We start from the raw sequence: 24410 nt of genomic DNA, 5'->3' as shown, positions 1-24410 counted from the left end.
ACACAGACTCATGAAGTACAGCTCTGGTGAAAAGCAGAAAGCAGGAGACTTAGAAATTTCACTCTGCCACTTACTCCTTGAGTGAGTTTGAGCAAGTCATCAAACCCTTTTGAGCCTCAGTTTCCTCATCTGTAAAATGGAAATAATAATGCCTTCTGAGACTGTTGTGAGAATTAAATGTGTTTGAATGAGTTTTGTGAACTGTGAAATGGTATAAAGATATAAGGTGTTATTGTTATTTATACCCCTGAAATGTGAGAAAGAGGGTCTCCAGGCCCTTTACAGAACTTAAGAAAGAAGGTTGGGGGTCTGAGAGAGAAGATTAGGAGCCCAAAAGAAAGCCAAAAGGTGAGGGCCAAACACGTAGTGTGGTGAACACACGGAGCTGGTCCCGTGAGTATGCTAACATAGGAAGAAGAGGCATCTGAGGCCACAGGTCAATGTCTTATTTGTGAATATTCTACAATCCAAGCATCTCCATGGCCTCCACCTTCTCGAGGTCACTGTTTTACTTAATATCAAAATGAAATAACTTACATAGCCATAATAGCAGAATCTAGAACACTCTCCCCCATTTCTCTAACATATTCAAGAGCACGGGGGTTGCCTTATTAGCCACACTGTACCCGATTTGTCTGTTATCCTCTGACTCCCAGCTCTACATTAGCTCTCCCTGCTTTCCTGGAAATCATGGGATATGACACTTTCATTTCCCCAAAGAGCTGCTGGTGTTCCAAGGTTTGGGAGTAGCAGAGGGAATTACCATGCCATTTGCAAACACCAAATTTAATGTCATCATTCCTCCCTTAATGTCTCATCATTTCCCACATACAGAATGTTTTACACCCATGTCTCTCCATAGGCTCTGGTCTTCTCTCACGTTTCTAGCTAGCTTTCCTTGCCCCCCACCCCTCTAGAACCTTCCATTTCCTTCTTCAGGATCCCAATTTCCTTCTTGAGATGCCATTGGACTACTCCTGCTTCTGTATCATGCAGAATGATTTAACATTTTTTTTTTTTTGTCTATTTTCCCATCTGGAGCATTCTAAGGAGACAGACAGCCTCGCCTTTCACAACCCAATAGGGGTGACGGATGGATGAGAGAATTTAATGAATGAGATGCCCAGCGGACAGTTTAAAACAAGATTCCCAACCAGAACCAGAGCAGGCATTCAGCTTGTTAAATGAAACGAATAATGCCCAGAGGTGGAGATTTTTCCAGTCACCGTCAGGGAAGTAATATTTGAGGCCAGGGTGATGAATGCCTTTGCCCAAGGAGAGCAGCGTGAGCTCTGCGCTGAAGACTCAACTTTGGGAAAAATACTCATAGTTAATGGATGGTCCAAACTGCCAGACAACTCAAAGCTAGGATGAGAGACGAGAGAAGACAGCGTCAGAACAGTTGTGACACTGGAACGCAGACAGTAAGGGTTTAGGAAATGAGTGGAGGGTGAAAGAGTGATCAATAAATATATTTAGCCTGCTACATTCTTATGCGAATCATTTTCAGAGTTAGTAAGCATTTTAAGAAAAAGAACTTTATTCTTGTAACTGGTTTACTCAGGATCCTCAACGTGTTAGGGATGTAACTATGAAATGGCTTTATTGCTGTTAGCATCTGCCCCCCATTGTTTCTTTGAATTCCCATTTTCCACAGAGCAGCAGTAGTACATCAGTGATCAGACTGACCTGACTTAGTAATTTCCCGAACACTTTTCATTATCTGACCAGTCTCAGTTTTGTACTTAAGATTCAGTTCTAATTATTAAAAAACGACAATAACAAAAAGAAAAATAACAAGTGTTGGTGAGGATGTGGAGAAATTAGAACCCTCATTCATGGATGGCTGGTGGGAATGTACAGTGGTGCAGCCGCTGTGGAAAACAGTATGGTGGTTCCTCAAAAGTTAAACATGGAATCACCATATGATCCCGCAATTCCTCTTCTGGGGGTAAATACCCAAAATCATTGAAAGGAGGGACTCAAACAGACATTCGTGTACCCATGTTCACTGCAGCACTATTCACAACAGCCAAAAGACCAAAGCACTATTGACAATAGCCAAAAGATGAAAGCAACCTAAGTATCCATTGATGGATGAATGGATAAACAAAACATGTATGTACATACAATGGAATATTGCTTGGCCTTACGAGGAAGGAAATTCTAATATATATTACAACACGGAGGAACTTGAAAACATTATACTAAGTGAAAGAAGCCAGACACAAAAGGACAAATACTGTATGATTCCACATGGAATCATGGAATTTATGATTCCACAAATACTGTATGATTCCTCCTATATGAAGGACCTAGAATAGGTAAATTCATAGGGACAGAAAGTAGGATAGTGGGTGCCAGGGGCTGGGGGATGGAGAATGGAGTTTAATGGAGACAAAGTTTCAGTTTGGGATAATGAAAAGTCCTGGAGGTAGATAGTGGTGATGGTTGCACAACATTGTGAATATGCTTAATGTCACTGAATAGTACACTTAAAAATACTAAAATGGTATTTTTTATATATATTTTATCACGATAAAAAACATTAAAACAAAAAAAAAGATTCAGCCCTAGGCATTTGAAAACTTCTATCGCAAACTCAATCGCCTGGCCCATTGGCCCCCCACCTCCCATAGCTTGCTGGTTCTGTCTGTCAGATAACTTCTGTGTTCCTTCCCAGAAAGCGAAAGCCCCCTTCCATACACCTTGAGGGACTTGGAGATCTGGAGTGGGTGGAGCTGCCCCATCCTCTTTCCAGGCTCACTCTGCTTCCAGTCCTTCAAACCCTGGTGGAGTGGACCACTCCTGTGAAATCTCCAGCCTGGGAGTGGGCACAAGTCTTTCAAGCCTGTTGCCAAACCTCAATGGGAAGGAGATACTGTGCCATGCTCCTTGGCTCCCAGCATGCTCACTGGGACCCTCTCACCCCATTCAGCTCCTTGTGGCCTGAGGGCAACTGTGGGGGCTGCACCTTAGCAGGAGTGCCATATCCCCATCTTGCTGAACCCCAATCTTTACGGGTGATTATCTTAGACTCTCCCCCTGACTTGGCTGCGGGGATTAAAGGAACCCGTCTCCCTTGCGGGAGGTAGAATTCTAAGATGGCCCCAAGGTTCCAGCTCCCTGGTGTCACACCGTGGTAAAATCCTCTCCCCTGGAGTATGAGGGGAACCTGTGAATATGATGGGATGTCACTTCTGTGATTATGTTACATTATAAGGCAAAAGAGATTTTGTAAGATGTAAAGTCCCTAATCAGCTGACTTGCAGATAATTAGAAAGGAGATTATCCTGGGTGGGTAGAAAAGGAATGCACCCCTCCTTCACAGCAGGGAGGGAACAGCCCCCAATGTGAATACTAACTTCACCTCCACAAAGCTTAGGACCCTCAAGCCTCTTCTGGTTTGGAAATGGGGGTAGAGTTGGTGGTAGGGCCAGTCCAGACTTGCTGACTGTCAATAAGTCCTGAGAAGATAGTCAGTTCCTGGTGACTTCTTGAGTTTGGTGTGCAAGAGATGGTAACTACCTTTGGTCCTCAGTTGCAATTTTAGGTCAAGAGGAAGCACTTCCCACACCATTTTATTACTCACGGTGAATGGTAGCTTTTGGCGTGATTTCCCTTTTCCTTTCCTGTTGTGGTCCTCTGTAGGAAGACTTTTTTAAACGTATTTAACAATTTAGAAATTGAAATAAAATTTTTTAAGCTTACCAAAGAATTGCCAGTGAGGTTTCCCCCATCCTCCTCTCCACTAACACTGCAACTTGGAAATGCACTGAGACTCAGGGCCTGAGAGCCTGGTCACATCCAGGTAGCCCTGATGAGGAATCCAGTTGTCGGGTGTGTAAAGCTGGGTGGCAGACCCAGACTTCGCTACCCCGCTCAGTGGTCAACTGTCCCGTTTGGTGATTCCCCAACCTCACTCTCTGACTGCAATGCTAGGTAAAGAGCTCACTCAAAATTCAGGAAATTACCATCTTGAGTTCAGAGTCATATTGAAAAAGAAGTTATGTCTTGGGTTACAATGGAATTGCATATAAAAATGTCAGTCCTCGGGGCAGCCCAGTGGCATAGTGGTTAGGTTCCGGCACTCCGCTGTGGCAGCCCGGGAGGTGCAGGTTCGGATCCCAGGCGTGCACCTACGCACCACTTATCAAGCCGTGCTGTGGCAGGCATCCCACCTACAAAATGGAGGAAGATGGGCACAGATGTTAGCTCAGGACCAATCTTCCTCAGCAAAAAGAGGAGGACTGGCAACAGATGTTAGCTCAGGGCGAATCTTTCTCACCAAAAAAAAAAAAAAAGAGTCAGTCCTCAAACTTAGAAATGTGGTATAATGAAATCCTTTAACTGAAATGGGTTTACAAGAATTCAACTGAGCAGAAAGGTGACAAACTACAAATGTTAATTACTCTTCTCACTATACTCATCTTTTCTTCCAAATGTGCCACCTGCTGTGTCTGTACAAACAGGACAGGGTCTCATTGGGTTCCGGCACTTACCTGACACTCACCTGAGGAAAGTTTCAGTCCATATTCAAATCCCCCGAAAATAAAGTTCCCTCCAAAAGCACTCAGGAGGAACAAGGGTGTTAGTGGAGGTTTGGTGGGAAGATGAGAAGGTTAAAGACCCTCGCGTAGGACACTTTGTAAGGCTCTCCTTTCAGTCTCTCTCCCCTCAGCAGCTGCCTCATCCCCAGTCTCCCCAGACACCGCAGTCCCCAAGCTGTTTCTAACACCGTGGGGGCTTTGCACAGCCCCATCTGCAAACCAAAAACCAGCCAAGATCAGCACAAGCAACACAAGTTGTCCTCAGCCAAATTTTCACCACTGAATACTCCTCAGGCTCATCTCTGTGGGAATGTGGTTCATCATACTGTTGTTTTTATTTGCAGACTCACTTATATTCTCTCTGGGGGTTAATGAATGTTAGAGGTTAAGCAGTTTATCATCTGAGTCTTGTCTGTATCCCCCCGAGCCCTATTGGACTGTAAATTCCATGTGGACAGGGGGCTCATCGTGCTGTCCACTGTTGCATCTCTGAGACCTTACCCATAGAACACCTGGCACATGGGAGACCACAGGATGAAGAATGAATGGGCGCCCTATGTTCTCTTTCCTGTTTGGGCCTCAGTCACTTGGCAGGTCCCAAAGCTTGAGAAGGAACACTTGTTGTCACCAAGAATCTACTAGAGTCTGGCTTATCTTTCAGAACTTTTTTTTTTTTTTTTTTTGGTGAGGAAGACCAGCCCTGAGCTAACATCTGATGCCAATCCTCCTCTTTTTGCTGAAGAAGACTGGCCCTGAGCTAACATCCGTGTCCATCTTCCTCTACTTTATATGGGACGCCAACACAGCACGGCTTAACAAGCAGTGCATGGGTGCGTGCTTGGGATCCGAACCGGCGAACCCCGGGCCGCTGCAGCGGAGCGCACGCACTTAACCGCTCGTGCCACCGTGCCGGCCCCCAGAACTCTTATCAGTAACAGTAGATATAACTTATGCACCATTTTCTTCTGTATTTGTTTCTCTTTCAAAATACTGACCTGGAATACGGACAAGGTAGCACATCATCTACTTGCTTTCAGGAAGTACGGAACCATTTCATATCATCTTTCTAGAGTTTTTCTCCAAATTTAGTCACCCAAAAATCTCCAGGTCTTAATTTCCTAATCTGTAGAAGTAGAATAATTATTTCTTTTTTTTAGAAATAATGATTTAAAAAATTATTTAAAAAATAATTGATTTTTTAAATCAAGAAATTTCACTAGTAAATGATCCTTGAAGTGCATCAATCTCCTCTTCCTTCCCTCCTTCCCTCACCCATCAACTATTTATTGAATGTTTGATATGTCAGACTCTGTGCTGTGCACATTGGCATTTACTGTCTCATATAAAAAATAATATTTATTAGTTTGCATTGATTTATACAAGTAACAGAGTCACAACAGAAAATTTGGAACATATACAATACTATAAATAAGAATCACATAATCAGAACCAGCAACAGTAACTGTCATCTTTTTGATATATTTCCTAGTTTTTCCATATGTACATGCATTTTCCATGCTTGAAATAATAATTTACATACAATTTTGTAATGTTCTTTCCCCCTCCCAACAATATATTTAGGTACTTTCTTGTGTTCAGGAAAAATTCCTCATTTTTAATAGCTGCATAGTAGTTTGTTTAAACTTCCCCCTAATTTTGAATGTTTGGGTTGTTTCTAATATTCTGACATTATAAAAAAGGAGGCAGTGTATATCTTTACAAACAAATCTTTGTGTTCATTTCTGATTGTTTCTATAGAATCCCTAGATATGGAATTATAGGGTCAAAGTGTATAAACACTTTTAAGGCTCTCAACATATTTCACAAAATTGCTTTCCAATAAATTTATATCAACTTATGTGCCCACTAATAGTATATAAAATTGCCCATTTCAATGCACTCCCGCCAGTATTGAATATTAGAATTTAAGAAAACATTTTCTAATTTAATATTGTATGTTAGTCATTAATTATTAAATAATTTAGTAATTAATTATTAATACTGTATATTACAAATATTGTATATTATTTTAAATTTTTATTTTTAAAATTATTAGGTAGTCTAAACACTTTAAAATATAATTATGCACACACAAACACACACACACAGAACTAATTACTAATCATTTTTATTTTCTTTTTGAGGAAATTTTCCCACTGAGTTATTAGAGTTTTCTCGGCAATTTGCATGTACTCTTGTATTGAGAATAAAATTAACTGTCAGATTTGTTACGCATAGTTCCATAGGGTATTTTTCTTTTTCAAATTTTGTTCACAATATTTTTAATTGTCAGAATTTTTAAATTTTTATGAAATCTAGTCTAATGGTCATTTTCTGTATGATTTTTTCATTTCTTTTCTTCCCCCATCTTGAGATCACATAAATATTTGTCTAAATTTTCTCCTACTTTTAAAATTCTTTAATGTAGCTGAACTTTCTTTTAGCACTTAATGAAAGGTAAGGGCTTAACTTGATTATTTTTTCAAATCACTAGTTTTCTCAAGCCCCTTTATTGAGAATTCATCCTCTTTTCATTTATTTTAGATGACTTTTTTATCACATATTAACACTATCTTTTTTTGGGTAATCTATTCCATTCTATTATCTATATCATTCAATATCTATTATTGTTCTATTATGATACTTTTAATTATTATGACCCTATGCTATGTTCCAATAATAAATGGGGCAATTTGCCATATTTTTCTTCATTTTCATAATTTTCTTAACTCCTCATCTGCTCTTTGTTGGCGGAAATGTTAAAATAATTTTGTTTTAGCCTCACAGGGTAGATGTTAATAGCCTCATTGTACAGATAAGGAAGCAAGTCTCAAAAATAAATAGCTCATGGGCCAGCCTGTGGCTTAGCGGTTAAGTGAGCGCGCTCCGCTACTGGCGGCCCGGAGTTCCCATCCCGGGCGCGCACCGACGCACCGCTTCTCGGACCATGCTGAGGCCGAGTCCCACATACAGCAGCTAGAAGGATGTGCAACTGTGACATACAACTATCTACTGGGGCTTTGGGGAAAAAAAATGGAGGAGGATTGGCAATAGATGTTAGCTCAGAGCCAGTCTTCCTCAGCAAAAAGAGGAGGATTAGCACGGATGTTAGCTCAGGGCTGATCTTCCTCACAAAAAATAAAAAAATAAATAAATAGGTCAAGGCTACACATCTCCTAAGTGGAAGAGGCATAAAGCAAAATCATTTCTTTTGACAGCTCCCCTTTCAGCTCTAAAATGCTCTAATTTTTTAGTAAAGAAAACATGCAATTTACTCACTAACCATTTTCTCCTTTCCTGTCTGCCTCCCTCTAGTGGCCACCACAGACATTGCAGTTTCTCAAGTCAATTTCATACAGTAATTCTTTATATAAAATAAAAACATACGTTTAGCTTAATTTTTTTAGTTTACTTTTAAAATTTTTAATTTACATAAAGTTCATAAGAATGCCTGTCTAATATTTGGGGGTCACGTATTACCAGCATTTGCTTAGCAAAGACCAACCTCAGAAGACATCTATTAAAAAGTTGAGGGAATATAAAGTAAGATTGCGTCAATTTCATGGATTTTCAAGTAGTAACAATAGCATAGACAAAGACCCTTCTGATGTTTCTTCTTAGCTTTTAGTCCCTTTGCGTAAGTTCAGTTGGCACGAAGGTGCCTAGACAGGGGTGCAGTGGGACTGGAGACAGCCTGTGCCCGGGGAGTCACGCGACGGCCCTGGCTAGGCGTGCACCAGCCCAGAGCAAGGGCCACCTGTTTTTGGTTCCCATAAAGATCCGGCGTGTGCTAGCCGGGGCTGGTCTCATCTCCCCTGCTGCATCTTGGTTGAAACCTCAAGTCTCATTTTCTTCCCTGTTCATTTCCTGCTTTTTCTTTTTGCCTTTTCTTTCCCCCTTCTTCCTTCCTAATCCCATCATCCTTCAATTTCTTCCTTCTCTCCTCTTCACCTGCAAGAAAAGATACTGTGTAAAATTAAATTTTTACACAAAAGATAATGTGTACATTAAAACTTTTAAAGAAAACTAAGCTAAACATATGTTTATACATCATAAAAGCTTACCCAAGCAAAAAGAATGATAAAAAGAAAAAAAATTCTGGGAAGCACTTGCCAAAATGTCTTTTTTTTCTTGATCTGAGTTCCTTAAAAATAGGGGCTGCCTATATGACCTCTCACTCATGGATGTTTAATATTATTTAATTTTTACTAAGCCAATTCATGATAAATGCATTAGTATTTAACACAATATAGAACAAAATTTAAAAGGAAAAAAAAGAACATAAGGCCCATTATTCCTCAGGGATTAAGGACTGAGAGAACAGATTCTCTCAGAGATTTGGTTCAGAAAGGGGATAATAATATTTGCCTAATTAACTAGCATGTTGGGTAGATTAAAGTGCTTTGTAAACATTAATTAAAGATGCAGGGAGTTAGATGAGGCCAATGTGTTATTAGTGAAAAAGTTTTCTTTCCTTTAATCAAGTATCTCTTCCCAGGCAGACAAAGAAATGATCTAAGGACTAAGGAATTGGGCCCAGCCCTGAGCACTGCCAGTGACTCAGTCATTGTGTGCAACCAGCCACTTCCCTCCTCAGTTTTCTGTAAAATGGGGATAAAGGAATAGAGGTTGTTATAACATCTGCCATTTGAATATATAACAAACCCTACAATTAATAAACCCGTGTGACTCTTGCTTTCTCCCTCCCGAGAGTTGTTCCACCCCGTGGAAACACGGGTAACATTAACTTCCACCAACTTACAAAAGCCAGCCACAACCACCTATTAACTTCAGGGGATATTTCCACAGTGACAAAGAAGAAAATAGCGCCTAGCAATGTGGTCCAAAACTCTTGGACCAGTGTCTTCACCGCTCTGAGCCTCAGTTTTCCTCCTCTGCGAAATAGGGATAAGAAATCAGAGGATTGTTCTAAGGATTAAATGAAATAACGTGCGTATATTCAATGTCCGCAGGTAGTGCGTCTTCGACGCGAAGTAGTTATTTTTATTGTCATTAAATATAAAATAACCTCTCAAAGCTGGTGAGGGAGGGTGGGGGAAGTCCCATCTCATTCAGAGCTTCCAACCCAAACCTCTGTTTTCTCTCTGCTTGTGTACCTCGGATGGGGGTGGGGTGTCACTCAGACGGTCCCCCACTCAAGCCGAACGCAGACACCGAGGACCCCGGCGAGAGGCGCCCGCGGGGCGGCTCCGGCGCCGCCGGGGCCTGTCCTTTTAAGTGCCCGGGCGCGCGCTGTGTTCGGGGGGCCGAGCCCCGGCGGGAGCGCGCGGCGGGGCGGGGTGAGCGCGGGGCAGGGGAGGGAGCGCGCGGCGGGAGCGCGCGCGGCGGGGAGGCGGGAGCGCGCGCGGCGCGGCGGCCCGGGACCGTCGGCAAGGCGCGCGCGGGGCTGACCGGCTAGCAGGCGGCGCGAGGGCTCCGGGTGGCCGTCCAGGTGGGCACTTGCGGTCCCCCAGGAGGGGACTCCCGCCGGGTGAGTGCGGACTTTGGGGTCCTGGACAGGGTTAGAGCGCCGGGAGGCGCCCTGGCCAGCCGGTGCCCCGCCTGGCACGGCGGGGAGCGGGGCGGCGCTTGGAGTCCGCAGAAGGAGGCTTGGGCTCGGGTGGGTCTCAGGTAGAGAAGGGTCACCCCTCTTTTTGTGCCCCCCTGTCTGCGCTTCCCACGCCTCCCTGCCAGTGCCCCGTCTGCGCGATCTCTCCTTGCGCGCTCCCTCTCCAACACATCGCTCCCCCGGCCCCTGGAAGTTAGGGAAGATTCTGGCGCAATCCGAGGGACTGTCGTCGACCCGGGGGCCTCGCACACGGGAAGCCCGGTGCCTCCTTTGGGATTTCAGGGGTTCGCGAGCGCCCCGAGTCGGGGGCGGGGGAGAGAACGCGGCATTTTCCGGCTCCGAGGTTGTCCTTTTGGGGGGCGCACGGTGGTCGGGGGCGCGTGTTCAGCTTTGGGCGCAGAGCGGTCTGGGTTGTCCCTAACACCCCTCGCCTGTCCCCACCGCCCTTCCCCGAGCCGTGCGAGGGACCCGTCGCCCCACTTGCCGCCGCGGCCCCCGAATTCCCGGAGCTCTGTCCCTCGCGCCGCGGAGAGGAGGGTGGGAGCCAATATTGGCAAGAGGTGACCAAAGCCACCTGTTAAACTTGAGTCCTGCGCAAAGTGACCAGTAGATTTTCGTCCCCACCCCCGCTCCCCGACCCCAACAGGTAACTGAACCACGCGGGAACTTGTGAATTTCCCGGGGAGCCGGGGCGGGAGGGATTAAAAAAAGAGAAGAAAATGTGGCCGATGTGATGCAATTTAACAAAAGGCAATAAAATAAACTCCAGTATTTCTCCAAGGCTTTGAAAGTTTCCCAGTATTGTTTTACCGAGTCTAAATTTAAGCATCTAGCTTTTTTTTTTTTTTTTTTTTAACCGCAGGAACTAACCTCAGAAAACTTTTAACTCTTTGCCAGGACCTAGTTGGTGCAGAGCAGAAAACTTCAAGCGAGTAAAGGAAAATGATTTTTTGTGTCTTTTTCCCCCTAAACAGAGTAAAACGTTCAGGCCTGTTGCTGGGAACTGTAGGAAGAAAGTTCCTTCTGGCTCCAATTTTAATGGAGAACAATTTTTTTTTTAAATCTGTATTTCTGAAAGGTATAGAAACACCAAACCACGTATAAGTGTAAACTTGAGGAAAATGTTCACAGCAGAAACGTTTATTAAAGATACTTTATTTTTTTTTAAGCACCACATTCGTAGTGCTCTAGCATGCATGAAAAGGTTTGCCCTCAAAGTTCCATGTCTGAATGTTACTGATTGTTTTTCTAGGTGGAGGAGGTATTTTCGTTCATGAGGCCCATGTGGAAATACAAACAAATGCCCTATTTACTTGGGACTGGGTGGGAAAGATGGAAGTTGTCTAGAAACTCTCTTGCCAAACTTGACGGTGTATGTATGGAATCTTGTGTCTTTTCTTGCCCAGGCCAGAAATAGGCATTTGGAAGTGACTGGACAGATTCCTGGGTCACAGCACTTCAAATGAGCTTTTCTTTGAAAATTTTCGATGCTGATAATGTAAAAGTAATACATTTTCTCCATCACTAGAAATCAGAAGGCCAAAATAAGAGTGATAATTTAGAGAAGGCTGGAAAGAGGAGAGATGCTTTTAAGACAATTTGCATGTGTTTGACTCTGTGATGTCCCCCCTTGTGGCAGGGGGATTTGCCTATTTGAATGCAAGCTCTGCGTGTTCCTTAATTCATTCGACCACCCCCAGGGTGCTGAGAACTGAGCTAGTCATTGGGCACACAAACATACCTAGATAACAGCCACGCGGCCCAAACTGATTAAAACCAGATCAGGTAAGCCTTCATCAGGAGCTGAAGATACACCTGGCCCTGGTTCCAAAGTTCTCAAGACACCTGAGGAGCCAGGAGTTGGCACCCTGCATTGATTCTAAAGATCATCTCAAATAACTACACAAGGCAGAGACCTGATGGGAGAGAGGTGAAAGGCTGGCGTGGAGAAGAGCTCAGACTGGGGGACAGCGTGCAGCTTATGTACAAGGTTGTGGGACAGCCGCCAGCGGCATGGGGGCCATTCAGGGGTAGGAGCCAGGAAATCCTAGGAGCATCCCGAACTTGAGCTCGCTCCTTGGCTGGTGAAGGGCAGCATCTCGTTTCCGTTTCCATTGCCCTTTCTGGTGGTGGTGGTGGTGGTGGCGTCCTGGCTGCCTGTGTGTGCTAAGGAGGATGCTCTGGGCACCTCTATCTCCGATAGGCTGCAGCGTTCGCCTCTCAGATCTCTGAGCGAGTCTGCTGGCCGTGGTCGAAAAGGCTTTGTTCACGTTGACACGGTGGGGTTACCAATATAGTGGAATCATGAGGACGGCCTCTGGGGAACCACGGTGAGGCCACACCCCCAGTGATGCCGCTGTTCCCCTTCTAGACTCGCAGCATCAATCTTGAAACCTGTTTTAAGAAAGTAGTGGGGCCGGCCCTGTGGCTTGGTGGTTAAGTGCACGCGCTCCGATGCTGGTGGCCCGGGTTCGGATCCCGGGCGCGCACCGAGGCACCACTTCTCCGTCCATCCTGAGGCCGAGTCCCACATACAGCAACTAGAAGGATGTGCAGCTATGACATACAACTATCTACTGGGGCTTTGGGGGGAAAAAATAAATAAATAAAATCTTAAAAAAAAAAAAAAAAAAAAGAAAGTAGTTGCTGAGTTCATAGTCCGTGCAGTCAGGATTGTGGTGAAGGCATGTGCAGGGCAGAACATTCCGCCTAATTGAAGAGGGATCTGATAGCTCTTTATGAATATATGTCTTCAGACTGGACATTTCCAAAGATCCCAGCACTGTGAAGACATAATTCTCTTTATTTTTTTATTGTAGTAAAATACATATAATAGTAAAGTTATCGTTTTAAAGTGAACAAATCAGTGGCATTAAGTACATTCACATTATATGTGATTGAGAAGAATGTATTTTCTTTCATTTTTTTTCTGTGGAGGTCTACAGATATCCATTAAATGAACCTTATTAATTGCATTATTCCTCACTGACTTTGTGTCTACTTAACATGTCAATAATTGAGAGAGGTATATTGAAAGACCCCACTATAATGAGGAATTTGTCAATGTCGCCTTATATTTTGAGCTAAAAAATATTCTGAGACTGTGTGTGCATACAACTTTATATTTTTATATCTAACAATATGCATTTGTAAGTTTATGTTGTTGGACATACAATATCTAATAGGAATTGAACTTTTATCGTTACATCATTACATTTATCACTAGTGAGAATTTTGGCTTAAAGTCTATTTTGCCTGATGTAATGTAGCCAAAAGTGATCTTTTTATTGTTGCTGTTGTGAATATTTGCTTGATGTATCTTTTCCCATCCTTTTTATTTTCTTTTAAATATCTTTACTTAACTATCTTAAATATCTAAACTCTTTACTTTTATGACATTCAATAAACTGCACATATTTAAAGTGTAAGAAAAAGTACATTCACAATGTTGTGCCACCATCACCACAGTCTAGTTCTAGAACTTTTTCATCACCCCAAAAGGAAACTCTGCACCCATTAGCGGTCACTCCCCATTTTCCCCTCCCCAGCCCTTCACAACCACTAATCAACTTTCTATCTCTATGGATTTGCCTGTACTGGATATTTCAGATAAATGGAATCATACACTATGTGTCCTTTTGTGTCTGGCTTCTTTCACTTAATGCTTTCAGGATTCCTCCATGTTGTGGATGTACCAGGACTTCATTCCTTTTTATGGCTGACTAATAGTCCATTGTATGGATATACTGCAATGTGTTTACCCATTCATCAGTTCGTGGACATTTGGGTTGTTTCCACCTTTTGGCTATTGTGAGTAGTGCTGTTATGAACATTTGTATACAAGTTTTTGTTTGAATGCTTGTTTTCAGTTCTTTTGGGTCTATACCTAAGAGTGGAATTCCTGCGTACTATAGTAATTCTATTGAGGATTCACCAAACTGTTTTCCACGGTAGCTGTATCATTTTACGTTCCCACTAGCAGTGTGTGAGGGGTCCAGTTTCTCCACATCCTCACCAACACTTGTTATTCTCCATGGTTTTGTTTTTAATTGCCATCCTAGTGGGCATGAACTGGCATCTCATTGTGGGTTTGATTTGCATTTCCCTAATGACTAATAATGTTGAGCATCTTTTCAAGTGAAGATCACGTGCAGATCTTCTTTGGAGAAACATCAATTCAGGGACTTGATTCTCTTCTGTATTAGCTTTTATTTCACCCAAATCTTGCATGTAAGTGTAGTTATTTTTATAGGGCTTGGTTTGTATGTTATGTTCCTTCTCAACCCTTCATTCTGTTGTTTTGAGTTTCTTTTTTTTCCTGTTTTCTCTTTCAGGCTTCTGCTGCTCCTCCTAGGAGACCAGTTGTCTGACTAATGCTTTGAAATATTTACTACTCTGCCTAGTTTAGTTATTGATCCAGAGGCCTGGGGTGTTCATCTATACGTTCCTCGGTATCTGTAGACTGTCTGGCACCTACAATGCGCTGAGCACTGAGCTAGCACTGCATATACAAAAATCTCAGTCCTCAGATGCTTCTCTTTTTGATGTCTGCATGTTACATTTTGTTTTTTATTTTTTAATTTTTTTAAACCAAATTTTTTTTTTGCTGAGGAAGATTCGCCCTGAGCTAACATCTGTGCCAGTCTTCCTCTACTTTATATGTGGGTCACTGCCACAGCATGGCTGACAGGTGGTTGTAGGTCTGCACCCAGGATCCAAACCCGCAAACTAGGGCCGATGAAGCAGAGCGTACTGAACTTGACCACTACACCACAGGGCTAGCCCCTACATTTTGTTTTTTTTTGAATTAACAGATTAATAGAGCCTGGCATAGGGGAAAAGCACAGTACTGAACTTGAAGTAAAGGGATCCACCTCAGGTTTCATCACCCAATAGCAGTGTGACCACAGGGTTCAACATTTGACCTTTCTGGAACTTGGTTTCCTGGTCTGTCATATTTGGGGCAGGATAAATACTCTCAGCCCCTTTCAGACCTTGAACCTGGAGATGATAAATTAATGATTTGCCACAGCTTTCCTTTACAAACCTAATTCTGTGAGTGTATTTAAAATAGTTTATTTTGGGCCGGCCCAGTGGCTTAGCGGTTAAGTGCACGCGCTCTGCTACTGGCGGCCCAGGTTCGGATCCCGGGTGCGCACCGACGCACCGCTTCTCCGGCCATGCTGAGGCCACGTCCCACATACAGCAACTAGAAGGATGGGCAACTATGACATACAACTATCTACTGGGGCTTCGGGGGAAGAAAAAAAAAAAGGAGGAGGATTGACAATAGATGTTAGCTCAGAGCCAGTCTTCCTCAGCAAAAAGAGGAGGATTAGCACGGATGTTAGCTCAGGGCTGATCTTCCTCACCAAAAAAAAAAAAGTTTATTTTGCACAACTTACTTAAAGGAAGTATATGTGAAAAAAAGATGTCTGTGCTCTTGTCTACTAGACTAAACACATGAGTTTGGTCTATAGCTCCCTTCCAAAACGGTGCGTTTGGTGTTTTCTGTAAAGATCACAGGGTTTGAAGAGCTTTAGTGAACACTCAAGTTCTTCCCATGCTAGAGACAACTGGTAATATGGAGATGAACAAGGGGTGGTCCCTGCCCTTGAGAAACTTAGGATCTAGCAAAGGAGATGGGATCAAGGTCGAATATGAGTCGGTCGCAGAGCCCACAAGTCTTTTGGGAGCAGAGGACAGAGCTGTTCTTCCTTGCAGGCTGTCAGAACATCTGTTGGAGAATGTGACATTGCAGCTGGGCCAGCAAGGAGAGGACAGTGGAAAATGAGGATGGTGGAATGGTGGCTTTGATTATCAGGCTGAGGAATTTAGCCTTGAATTTGGGGGCATTAACGGTTGAAGCTTCATGGGTAGGGTTATGATCGCAGATCCTGTTGGCCTTTCTGTGGAGTAGACAGTTGTACGTGGAGGGGGTAACTTGAAGTTGAATGGGATGTTCAGGGTTGAGGAAGGGAAGATAGAAGTATGAAGATAGAGATAAGATGGTACAAACAAGGGGATGGCACGGAAATGTCGAATGTCAAATAAAAGTTTTGATGCAAAAAAAGTTTTAAAAGGCATTATTCTAGAGTGGAGAGCTAAGGACCTAGAGCCAGCTCTTTCTGATGTGCCAGATCCACGTCGAGGCTGTGGACCTCGATTTCCTCATAGGCTGGATTGTCCTCCACACACACTAGATAAACAATGAATTTGTTGACTGAGCTCCTGCTCATGCAGCCAACTTCACTTGGTGAATCAGACATCTTTAAAATGTATGAGGTCAATATGTTGTTAGACTTTTTTTTCCCTGTTGATTCCTATTGTGATTTTAGAAGTATCTTCTAAGGAAAAACATTTTAGCATCAACATGTAATAATACCATACTTAAACCAAAATTTCATTTCAAGGAACACTTCACTTTTACACATTGTTAATTATCAATTCAATTCCAAAAACATTAGGTTAACTATATATAATTACTGATACTCAACTATTTTTGACCTTCACAAATGACATCGTAAGATTCAACCTAATATTTGTGGGCCAGTTGTCAGATCCTTCCCTTTTCAACCATTGTAAGAATGTAGTTGGTGAACTTGAAAATTCACATAAAAATACTGTGTGTTTAAATATTGTATTTCTTAGCTGATCCCTGTGTCATCAGGATGGTAGTTCTTACAGAAGGCGAGATGGGAGCCTCTGTATATACATCCACTGGTAAAACGGGCTTGTTCTTTTCCCTGAACAGGGTTGGCAAAGAGATGTGGGGAGATAGGGTTAAAAGTCTGATGTGGTGGATTGACCCAACAGGGGGCCTTGTGTGAGCTTTGCTGGTTTGGATGTAAATCTGTTCAACTTGAGATAAGATATGTAAACCAGAGGTCAGCTTCCCATCTAACCAGGTGTTATAAATACCAGTGCTAAGTGAACGAGCTCGAAGTCAGCTTTAGTTTTGTTGTGAGGATGAATGAAAAATTCAGCTAAGAATTTCGAGCTTCGTGGGGGGGATGCGGGGAAAGCATTATAAAACAATAAGGTATAATTCTTACTTCCAGGTAAGAAGTACTACATTTTGTCTCGCCCGTGTAGCCAGAGTGGGTGCTCTGGTAATTTCTGCTGAATAAATAAAGAGCGCACAAACTTGTTTAACCAAAGAAGAACGACTTAAACTGGGATTTTCTTCTGTTTTTTTTTTTAATTTGCTAAAGAATGCAGAAATACAATGGGCATATAGAATGTCAATTTTTAAAAAATAAGCTAAGAAGAAAAATTTGAAAGGCCTACCTCTGCAAACATTTCATCAGACAGAAGTCGATTTTCCTCTTTGATGCTTTTCTGTCTGCTTCGTCACGGGTCATTACTTTTTGTGACTGGAAACTAAACTGGAATCTCAGCAAGGCTGTTTTCAGGGGGGTTTTGCTTTTGGAAGATCTGATTTGCATTATCTTCTGTGCAGAGATAGATGGTAAGCTGGTACAGGAGGAGACGTCTTCCCTCAGGGCCTGCTAACCAGCTACCTGGGTGAGGCCTCGCCCATGAACTTGTTTGCTTGCATGTGGGTGAGTCAATTCCTTTCATGTGGTGCATGGCCCCGAGTAAATTACCGCCTCCTATTAATAGTTGAAACTATTCATAATTGAAACAGTCTGAAGTCAACCTTTCCGACATTGTTCAGAAAGAGCTGTTCAAAAAAAAAAAAATCTAATTGAAAGCAAGGCTATTCTTCTGGAGAAGTAAAATTACTACACGTTTACATGTTTAATTGTCTTTAATACCCTTGAGTGGCAGAGGCTCAGGTCCTGAGTTTTTCCAGATGACATTTCAGAAGTCAGGAAAAAACCCCAAGTCAGAGAAAAAGAAAAATCACATGAAAAGGATGCCAAACCATTGACTACATCAACCTTCTAAAACTCCAGAACAAAACGAACTCTCCACTCCCAGCAACAACCAGCTTTTCCCTGGAGGAGGAGGATTTTCCTTTGATCTTCAGTGCTGGGATCCAGGCCTAGTTTACTGGATGGCTTAGTGAATAATTTTGGAAGCATTCTTTTCTTTCCAAGGTTTTTGTTTTCTTGACATTGAGAAAGAGCCCAAACTAAAGAACAGTTACTACATATTTATTTTACTTCAGCCTGTTATTAGTGTGCCCATTTTTATTGTTTTGGCAGGGGAAGATTCACCCTATGCTAACATCTGTGCCAATCTTCCTCCTTTTTCTTCCCCCTCGAAGCCCCGGTACATAGTTGTGTGTATAGTTGTAAGTTCTTCTAGTTCTTCTGTGTGAGCCGCCACCACAACATGGCTACTGACAGACAAGTGGTGTGGTTCCACACCTGGGAACTGAACCCAGGCCGCTGAAGCGGAACATGCCAAACGTTGACCGCTAGGCCATCAGGGTTGGCTCTAAGTAAATTACTGCCACTTAGGGCCATTTTTGAAGTTGGTTTTGGTCATGGATTACCCCTGTAGACATACACATGCCTGCATTCACCTTGATGTTTATTATGTGTTAATATGGAGAAGTGTTACTGGTTTAGTGTGTCTGATGTATTTACTGGGGCCAACTTTTTAACATATCGTTATTTGTGAAGCTAAGGGGAGCATCTCCTCTATGGCTGTGTTTAACTTACTCCCCAAGGCTCCCCATTTGCCCCTGATTGAGTTGAGTGAGAGTACTTTCTCTCAATTTGAAGGATTTGGTCAATAGATACGACAGAAGGATAAAGGATGGTTACCACAATGAGGTTAACATGAGGAAACGACTCCAGAGTGTTTAACCTTTTCTTTTAGATCAAAGGGCTGTTTTAAGAATACTCTAATTGGGGCCGGCCCCATGGCTTGGTGGTTAAGTGCACGCGCTCCGCCCCGGATCCCAGGGGTGTACCGAGGCACCGCTTCTCCGGCCATGCTGAGGCCGCGTCCCACATACAGCAACTAGAAGGATGTGCAGCTATGACACACAACTATCTACTATGGCTTTGGGGGGAAAAATATAAATAAATAAAATCTTTAAAAAACAAAAAAAAGAATAATAAAAAAAAAAGATGGTTTTAGTGTTTTAAAATATGTTTATTTAAGTAATGGATATTAAGTCTATATTTTGTGACAAATATTTTCCAAAATCCTGTGGCTATATTAAAAAAAAGGAAAAGAGCTTTGCCTACAAGGAGCTTATACGTAACCTAATTGAGGAACAAAGAATTACGTGCAGAATGAAACCTAATGTGATGGGCCGTATCCGCGTGACAAGGACGGCATTGTGTAGTTAAGTGGTGGGCTGTGAACAGTCGTACTGAAGGAGCCAAGTGGAGAGGTCGTGATGAGGAGCATCATGAAGGAAAGTTCAACAAAGTCTGGTACAGCTTTTGAGCTAGGCTTTGAAGACTGGGAGGAGAGAGATGGGGAGGCAGTCAAAATGGGGCTCACAATTGAGCAGAACATGAAGGAAGTCCGGCTGGATAAAAAGGTTGATATTGTGGAAAATAAGGCTGAAGAGCTAAGATTAGGCCAGATTCTCGAGGGACACTTTAAAGCCCTATGTTCTTATGGAGAGGTTCCTAGAATTTTCCTAGATTAGGAAAATAAAAACTGTGCCGGCCGGCCCCGTGGCTTGGTGGTTGAGTGCGCGCGCTGCGATGCTGGCGGCCCGGGTTCGGATCCCGGGTGCGCATCGAGGCACCGCTTCTCCGTCCATCCTGAGGCCGAGTCCCACATACAGCAGCTGGAGGGATGTGCAGCTATGACATACAACTATCTGCTGGGGCTTTGGGGGGAAAAAATTAAATAAATAAAATCTTTAAAAAAAAAAACAAACTGTGCCAACTTTGACACGCCTGTGGTACCAAAAGTAACCCAGGATTTCAGAAAGATTATTTGAGTACTTGCAATTCACTGGTGAATATTGTGCTGAGTATCGCTTTTATTTTTAACAAAGTTTTAGAGAGTAGATAACTTGGAAGAAAATGAACTTTAGGACCAATAACTACTTGTACCTCTCTGCTGCGTCAGCTCTGTACCTTTGTGTCTGTGCATCTTTGGTCTGGCGAGGGATGGGAGGATACAGAGACTGTACTCTCTGTGTACCATTGGAGATGAACTGAGACTTGTGCTCAGAATGATCAGATGTGTTGTGATAACTGGAGTAAAACCATTTTTATAGAGTTAGAAATTATTTTTAGGGGAGAAATGCAGTGGTTAATTTAGTTTACAAATTTTGTTAAAGCCCTTATTAAGTTGAATAATAGAAAAGAAAGAATATCAGTACTGTTTCTTTTAATTTGTGGGTTGGGTTAATACAACAATTTAAAAGAGTGGTGGCATCATTCATAGCTTCATCTTCTAGTTAATTTCTTACTATAAAACTCATGTTTGTTAACACACGTTATTTACATGAAAATAGGATTTAACACAGAACCAGAAGGAAACTATAAAAGTGGGACTCCCATCTTGTGTGTTCACACACATCAGAGCAGAGTGCCTATCGCATCAGTCCACGGTCAGAAGAGTGAATGTTGTCAAGAGCTCCTAGCATTAAAGCCAACAAGGGCTAATTTGTGTTTACTGATTATTTCATCGGAGTGTGTCAAGGCCATTGAAAATAGCGGTCCCTTTATTTTCCCCCACTGCTTGCCCATATGAAAAGCCCATTCATGATAATGAGCTGTGGTGACTCAGAAATGGTTCCCACTGTGAATCTCTTTCATTTTTAATGTTCTTGAAGGTCAAGAAAGACGTATCTTTTTGAAAGTGTCTTGGCTGTTACATCATCATATTAGGATTTCTCAGGATGTAGCTTTAAAGATGGTTTCTTTCCTAAGATTGTTTTTCTAGGTCTGGGAACAAATCTTCACAGAATTCCTGTAAGTGGAAGTTGGAGAGAATGAGATGATTGAAGAGTAGGGCTTGGGTGCAGCAGTGACCCTGTCCTGGTATATTTACAAGTGTGCACGTTGACCCTGTCCTAGTGTATAGCCTGATGTGGGAAGGAGGATATTTTTAAGAAGCTTACTTCTACCCCTTTCCCAGCTAAGCTGTGCCTCTGCTGACTGTACCTTAGCACAGTTGGTTGATAGTGAGTGTCTGGACAGGGGATGAGAGTCTGTAACCTGTACCACAGGTCCATGGGGTTCAGAATCCTAACACTCAGGCTGGACTTTTTCTTTTGTGAAGAGTTTACCTTGGCCGTGGATTGGAGCAGTTCTCGTTTTAAGGTGTAATACAGACATGCTAAGCAAAATTAGTTCCACATCACTTGGTTAAGGTGGATAGTTTTTCCGTTCATGTGCAGAACTAGCAAAGACAATAATCACCCTTGTGCTCTTGTTTAGCCTGCTTGTAGGGACTCCAAGTCTTAGAAGATATGATTCCCTCCCCCCCACCTGGTAGGCACAAAGCCCCCTAGGTGAATGTGAGGGAACTTAATATATTTGTTCCAGGTTAGAGTCTTCGGTAAATTGGCTCAGGTCAGCCTTTCCCTGGTTAATCTGGAGCTAAGTTGTGATCTCAGAAAAGATTATCTTCAGGGTTTTTTTCCTCCTTCCTGTTAAACTCATGCCATCTTCAGCCCTTCCCTCCTCAACTGCCCCAGGGTTTCTAGATTATGTTTGTCTTCTCTTCTTCCCTCATTAAATCGGAACTCGTCTGCCCCATAGCATCTCCTTAGATACTGGGCTTTCAAAGTTTCCAGGTGATAAAATGGTCTGATAAATCATTATTCTTCAAACCTCCAGGAAATCTTCCATTTCTGTTTTCCCAGCAGTAGGAGTTAGGGGCCCAAGGAAACAGGCAGATACCCTTCAGTGGATGGAGCAGACCAGGCATATGCATCCTATAGGACAATCACGTTGTGACCCCACTCACCCACGCATCCCACCATTGGCATATGTTCCTGGTTGTGGATGTTATGTATGGAGACAGTGTTGTATGTGTTTTAAATGTATATAAATGGAATTGTGCTGAGAATCTACTTATAACTTTCCAATCACTACATTTTAAGATCTACCCATGCCATTGTCCAGTTGATTGCTTCTGACTGGTACACAGTATTCTGCAGTAAAAGCATTCACGTTTTTATTTTTTTTTTTTTTTGGTGAGGAAGATTGGCCCTGAGCTAACATCCATTGCCAGTCTTCCTCTTTTTTTGCTGAGGAAGATTGGCTCTGAGCTAACATCTATGCCCATCTTCCTCTATTTTTTGTATGTGGGATGCCGCCACAGCATGGCTTGATGAGCGGTGCATTGGTCTGTGCCCGGGATTCGAACCTGTGAACCCTGGGCCGCCAAAGCAGAGCACACAAACTTAACCACTACACCACCGGGCCAGCCCCCTCACCACGTTTTTACTTACTCTTGGAGTTCATAGTGGGTGGTGAGCCTAGATTGCCGCCAGCTCTACTCTCCTAAGTGGCACTATGATAACCATCCTTGTACGTGTTCCCTTATATATCTGGGAGAGAATTCTCTGGAGTACGCTGAGCTACTGAGTGGGGTTTTTGGATCACAGGATACATTGAGTTTCACTAAGTACTGCCAGATTGCCCTGCAGAATGAGTGCTGCATGAAGATTCCTGTTTCCCCACATTCTTGCTCATACTTGCTGTTTTTTTAATTACCTAATTTTTTTCAATTGAGTAGGTATAAAATAACGTCTTATGGTAGTTTTAACTTGTACTTTTTTGTTGGCTGGTAAGGTTGAACATCTCTCATGTACTTCTTAGTCACTTGGGGTTCCTCTCTTGTGAACTGCCTAATCATATTCCTTGTTCCTTTTTTTTTCTCATGAGTTTCCTGTCTTTCTTGTAGACTTAGAAGTTTTTCATATATTCTAGCTATCAATTTCTTTTATTAGACATAGTAAACATCTCTACTAGCCACTTTTCTGTTAACATTGTCTATGGTGTCCATAATTTTTATGTAGATAGATTCATTAAAATGTTCTACTTATGATTTGTGTGTTTTGAGTCCTAATGAATAGAAAGATCAATGGAGCAGGATAGGAAATTCAGAAATAGTACCTCAGACATACACATTGAGTATAAAATAAGATTTAGTATTTCAAAACAGTGGAAAAGATGAATTTTTCAATACTGGGCATTTGAGCAGTTGGGTAGCCTTCTTGGCTTGGGAGTGGAGAATTAGGTCTTGACTTCACACTTTATACTATATAAATTCAAGTTGGATCAGATATTTAAATAGGAAAAGTGAAACCATAAAAATGCTAAGTAGAAAATATGGGAGGTATTTTATTTATATTCTTAGAATAGGAGAGGCCTTTCTAAGTTCACAAAACCCACAAGGCATAAACAAAAAGATTGATGAATTCAACTGTATAAAAATAAAAAATTCTTCCAATCAGATTACAAATTAAGAAAAAATATTTGCAACTTATATCAAACAGTTTCTGGGCTTGCTAGTTTGTTTCATTGGTCTGTGTGTCTATTCTAGTACCACTACCTTGTGCCTTAATTACTGTTACTTTATAACGACTCTGGAAATCTGATGAGGCCAGTTCCCCCAACTTCTTTAGGAGTCTCATGGTTGTTCATAGCCCTTTGTTCTTCCTAATGCATTTTTTCTCCTTTTTTTTAATGCCTAAAAAATTAAAAAATCAGCCTGTTGGATTTCTCCAAGAACAACCCTCTGGTGATTTCGATTGCTCTATTAGCTGCACTGTCCAATAGAGCTTCCTAGGGTCATGGACGTTTTCCATTAATTAATTAATTAATGCTTGAAATGTGGCTAGTACAGCAGAGGAATGGAATCTTTTATTTTAATTTAATTTAAATTAATTTCAATTTCAATAACCACATGGAGCTAGAGTCTGTTGCGCAGCCCATATCTATAGCTTCCGTGCAATTCAATTTTAGGAGACTGGCTATCTTTATGATATTGAATCTTCTAGGCCTGAACATGGTGTCTCTTTATTTAGTTCTTTATTGATTTTCAATAACATTTTATTATCTTCTTCCATAAAAGTTTGCACATTTTTTGTTAAATATATTTCTAAGTAAAATAATAAATACATACATGTATGCATATATATTTTGTGCTTTTTTTGGTGGGGGGGTGAAGAAGATTCGCCCTGAGCTAACATCTGTTGCCAATCCTCCTCTTTTTGCTGAGGAAGATTGGCCCTGGGCTAACGTCCGTGCCGATCTTCCTCTACTTTATATGTGGGATGCCTGCCACAGCATGGCTTGGTAAGCGGTACATAGGTCCACACATGGAATCCAAACCCGCAAACCCTGGGCCGCCGAGGTGGAGCCTGTGAACTTAACCACTACGCC

General features: G+C 42.3%; 1 protein-coding gene across 3 annotated transcripts in view; it reads left to right on the top strand.

Moving 5' to 3' along the window:
- The first annotated feature begins 9921 nt into the window (after window positions 1–9921).
- Window positions 9922–24410, top strand: part of PROSER2 (proline and serine rich 2) — a 44406-nt gene continuing 29917 nt past the window's right edge. Inside the window, exon 1 of one of the 3 annotated variants that reach the window (XM_004425371.3) lies at window positions 9922–10041. Coding sequence is in view for 1 of the 3 variants with exons in the window: in XM_087420829.1 (XP_087276955.1) it covers window positions 17661–17684 (24 nt within the window). In the remaining 2 variants the exon portion in view is untranslated. Of the gene's footprint in view, window positions 10042–17425; window positions 17685–24410 lie in introns of those variants that run through there. The other 2 variants (XM_087420830.1, XM_087420829.1) reach the window with 2 other exon arrangements.

Source organism: Ceratotherium simum, chromosome 32 (assembly GCF_057802395.1).
Source record: "Ceratotherium simum simum isolate JZ-2026a chromosome 32, ASM5780239v1, whole genome shotgun sequence".
In the NCBI taxonomy this organism is placed as follows: Eukaryota; Metazoa; Chordata; class Mammalia; order Perissodactyla; family Rhinocerotidae; genus Ceratotherium; species Ceratotherium simum.
Note: the sequence above shows the minus strand (reverse complement) of the source record. Positions and strands in the feature narration are given on the sequence as shown.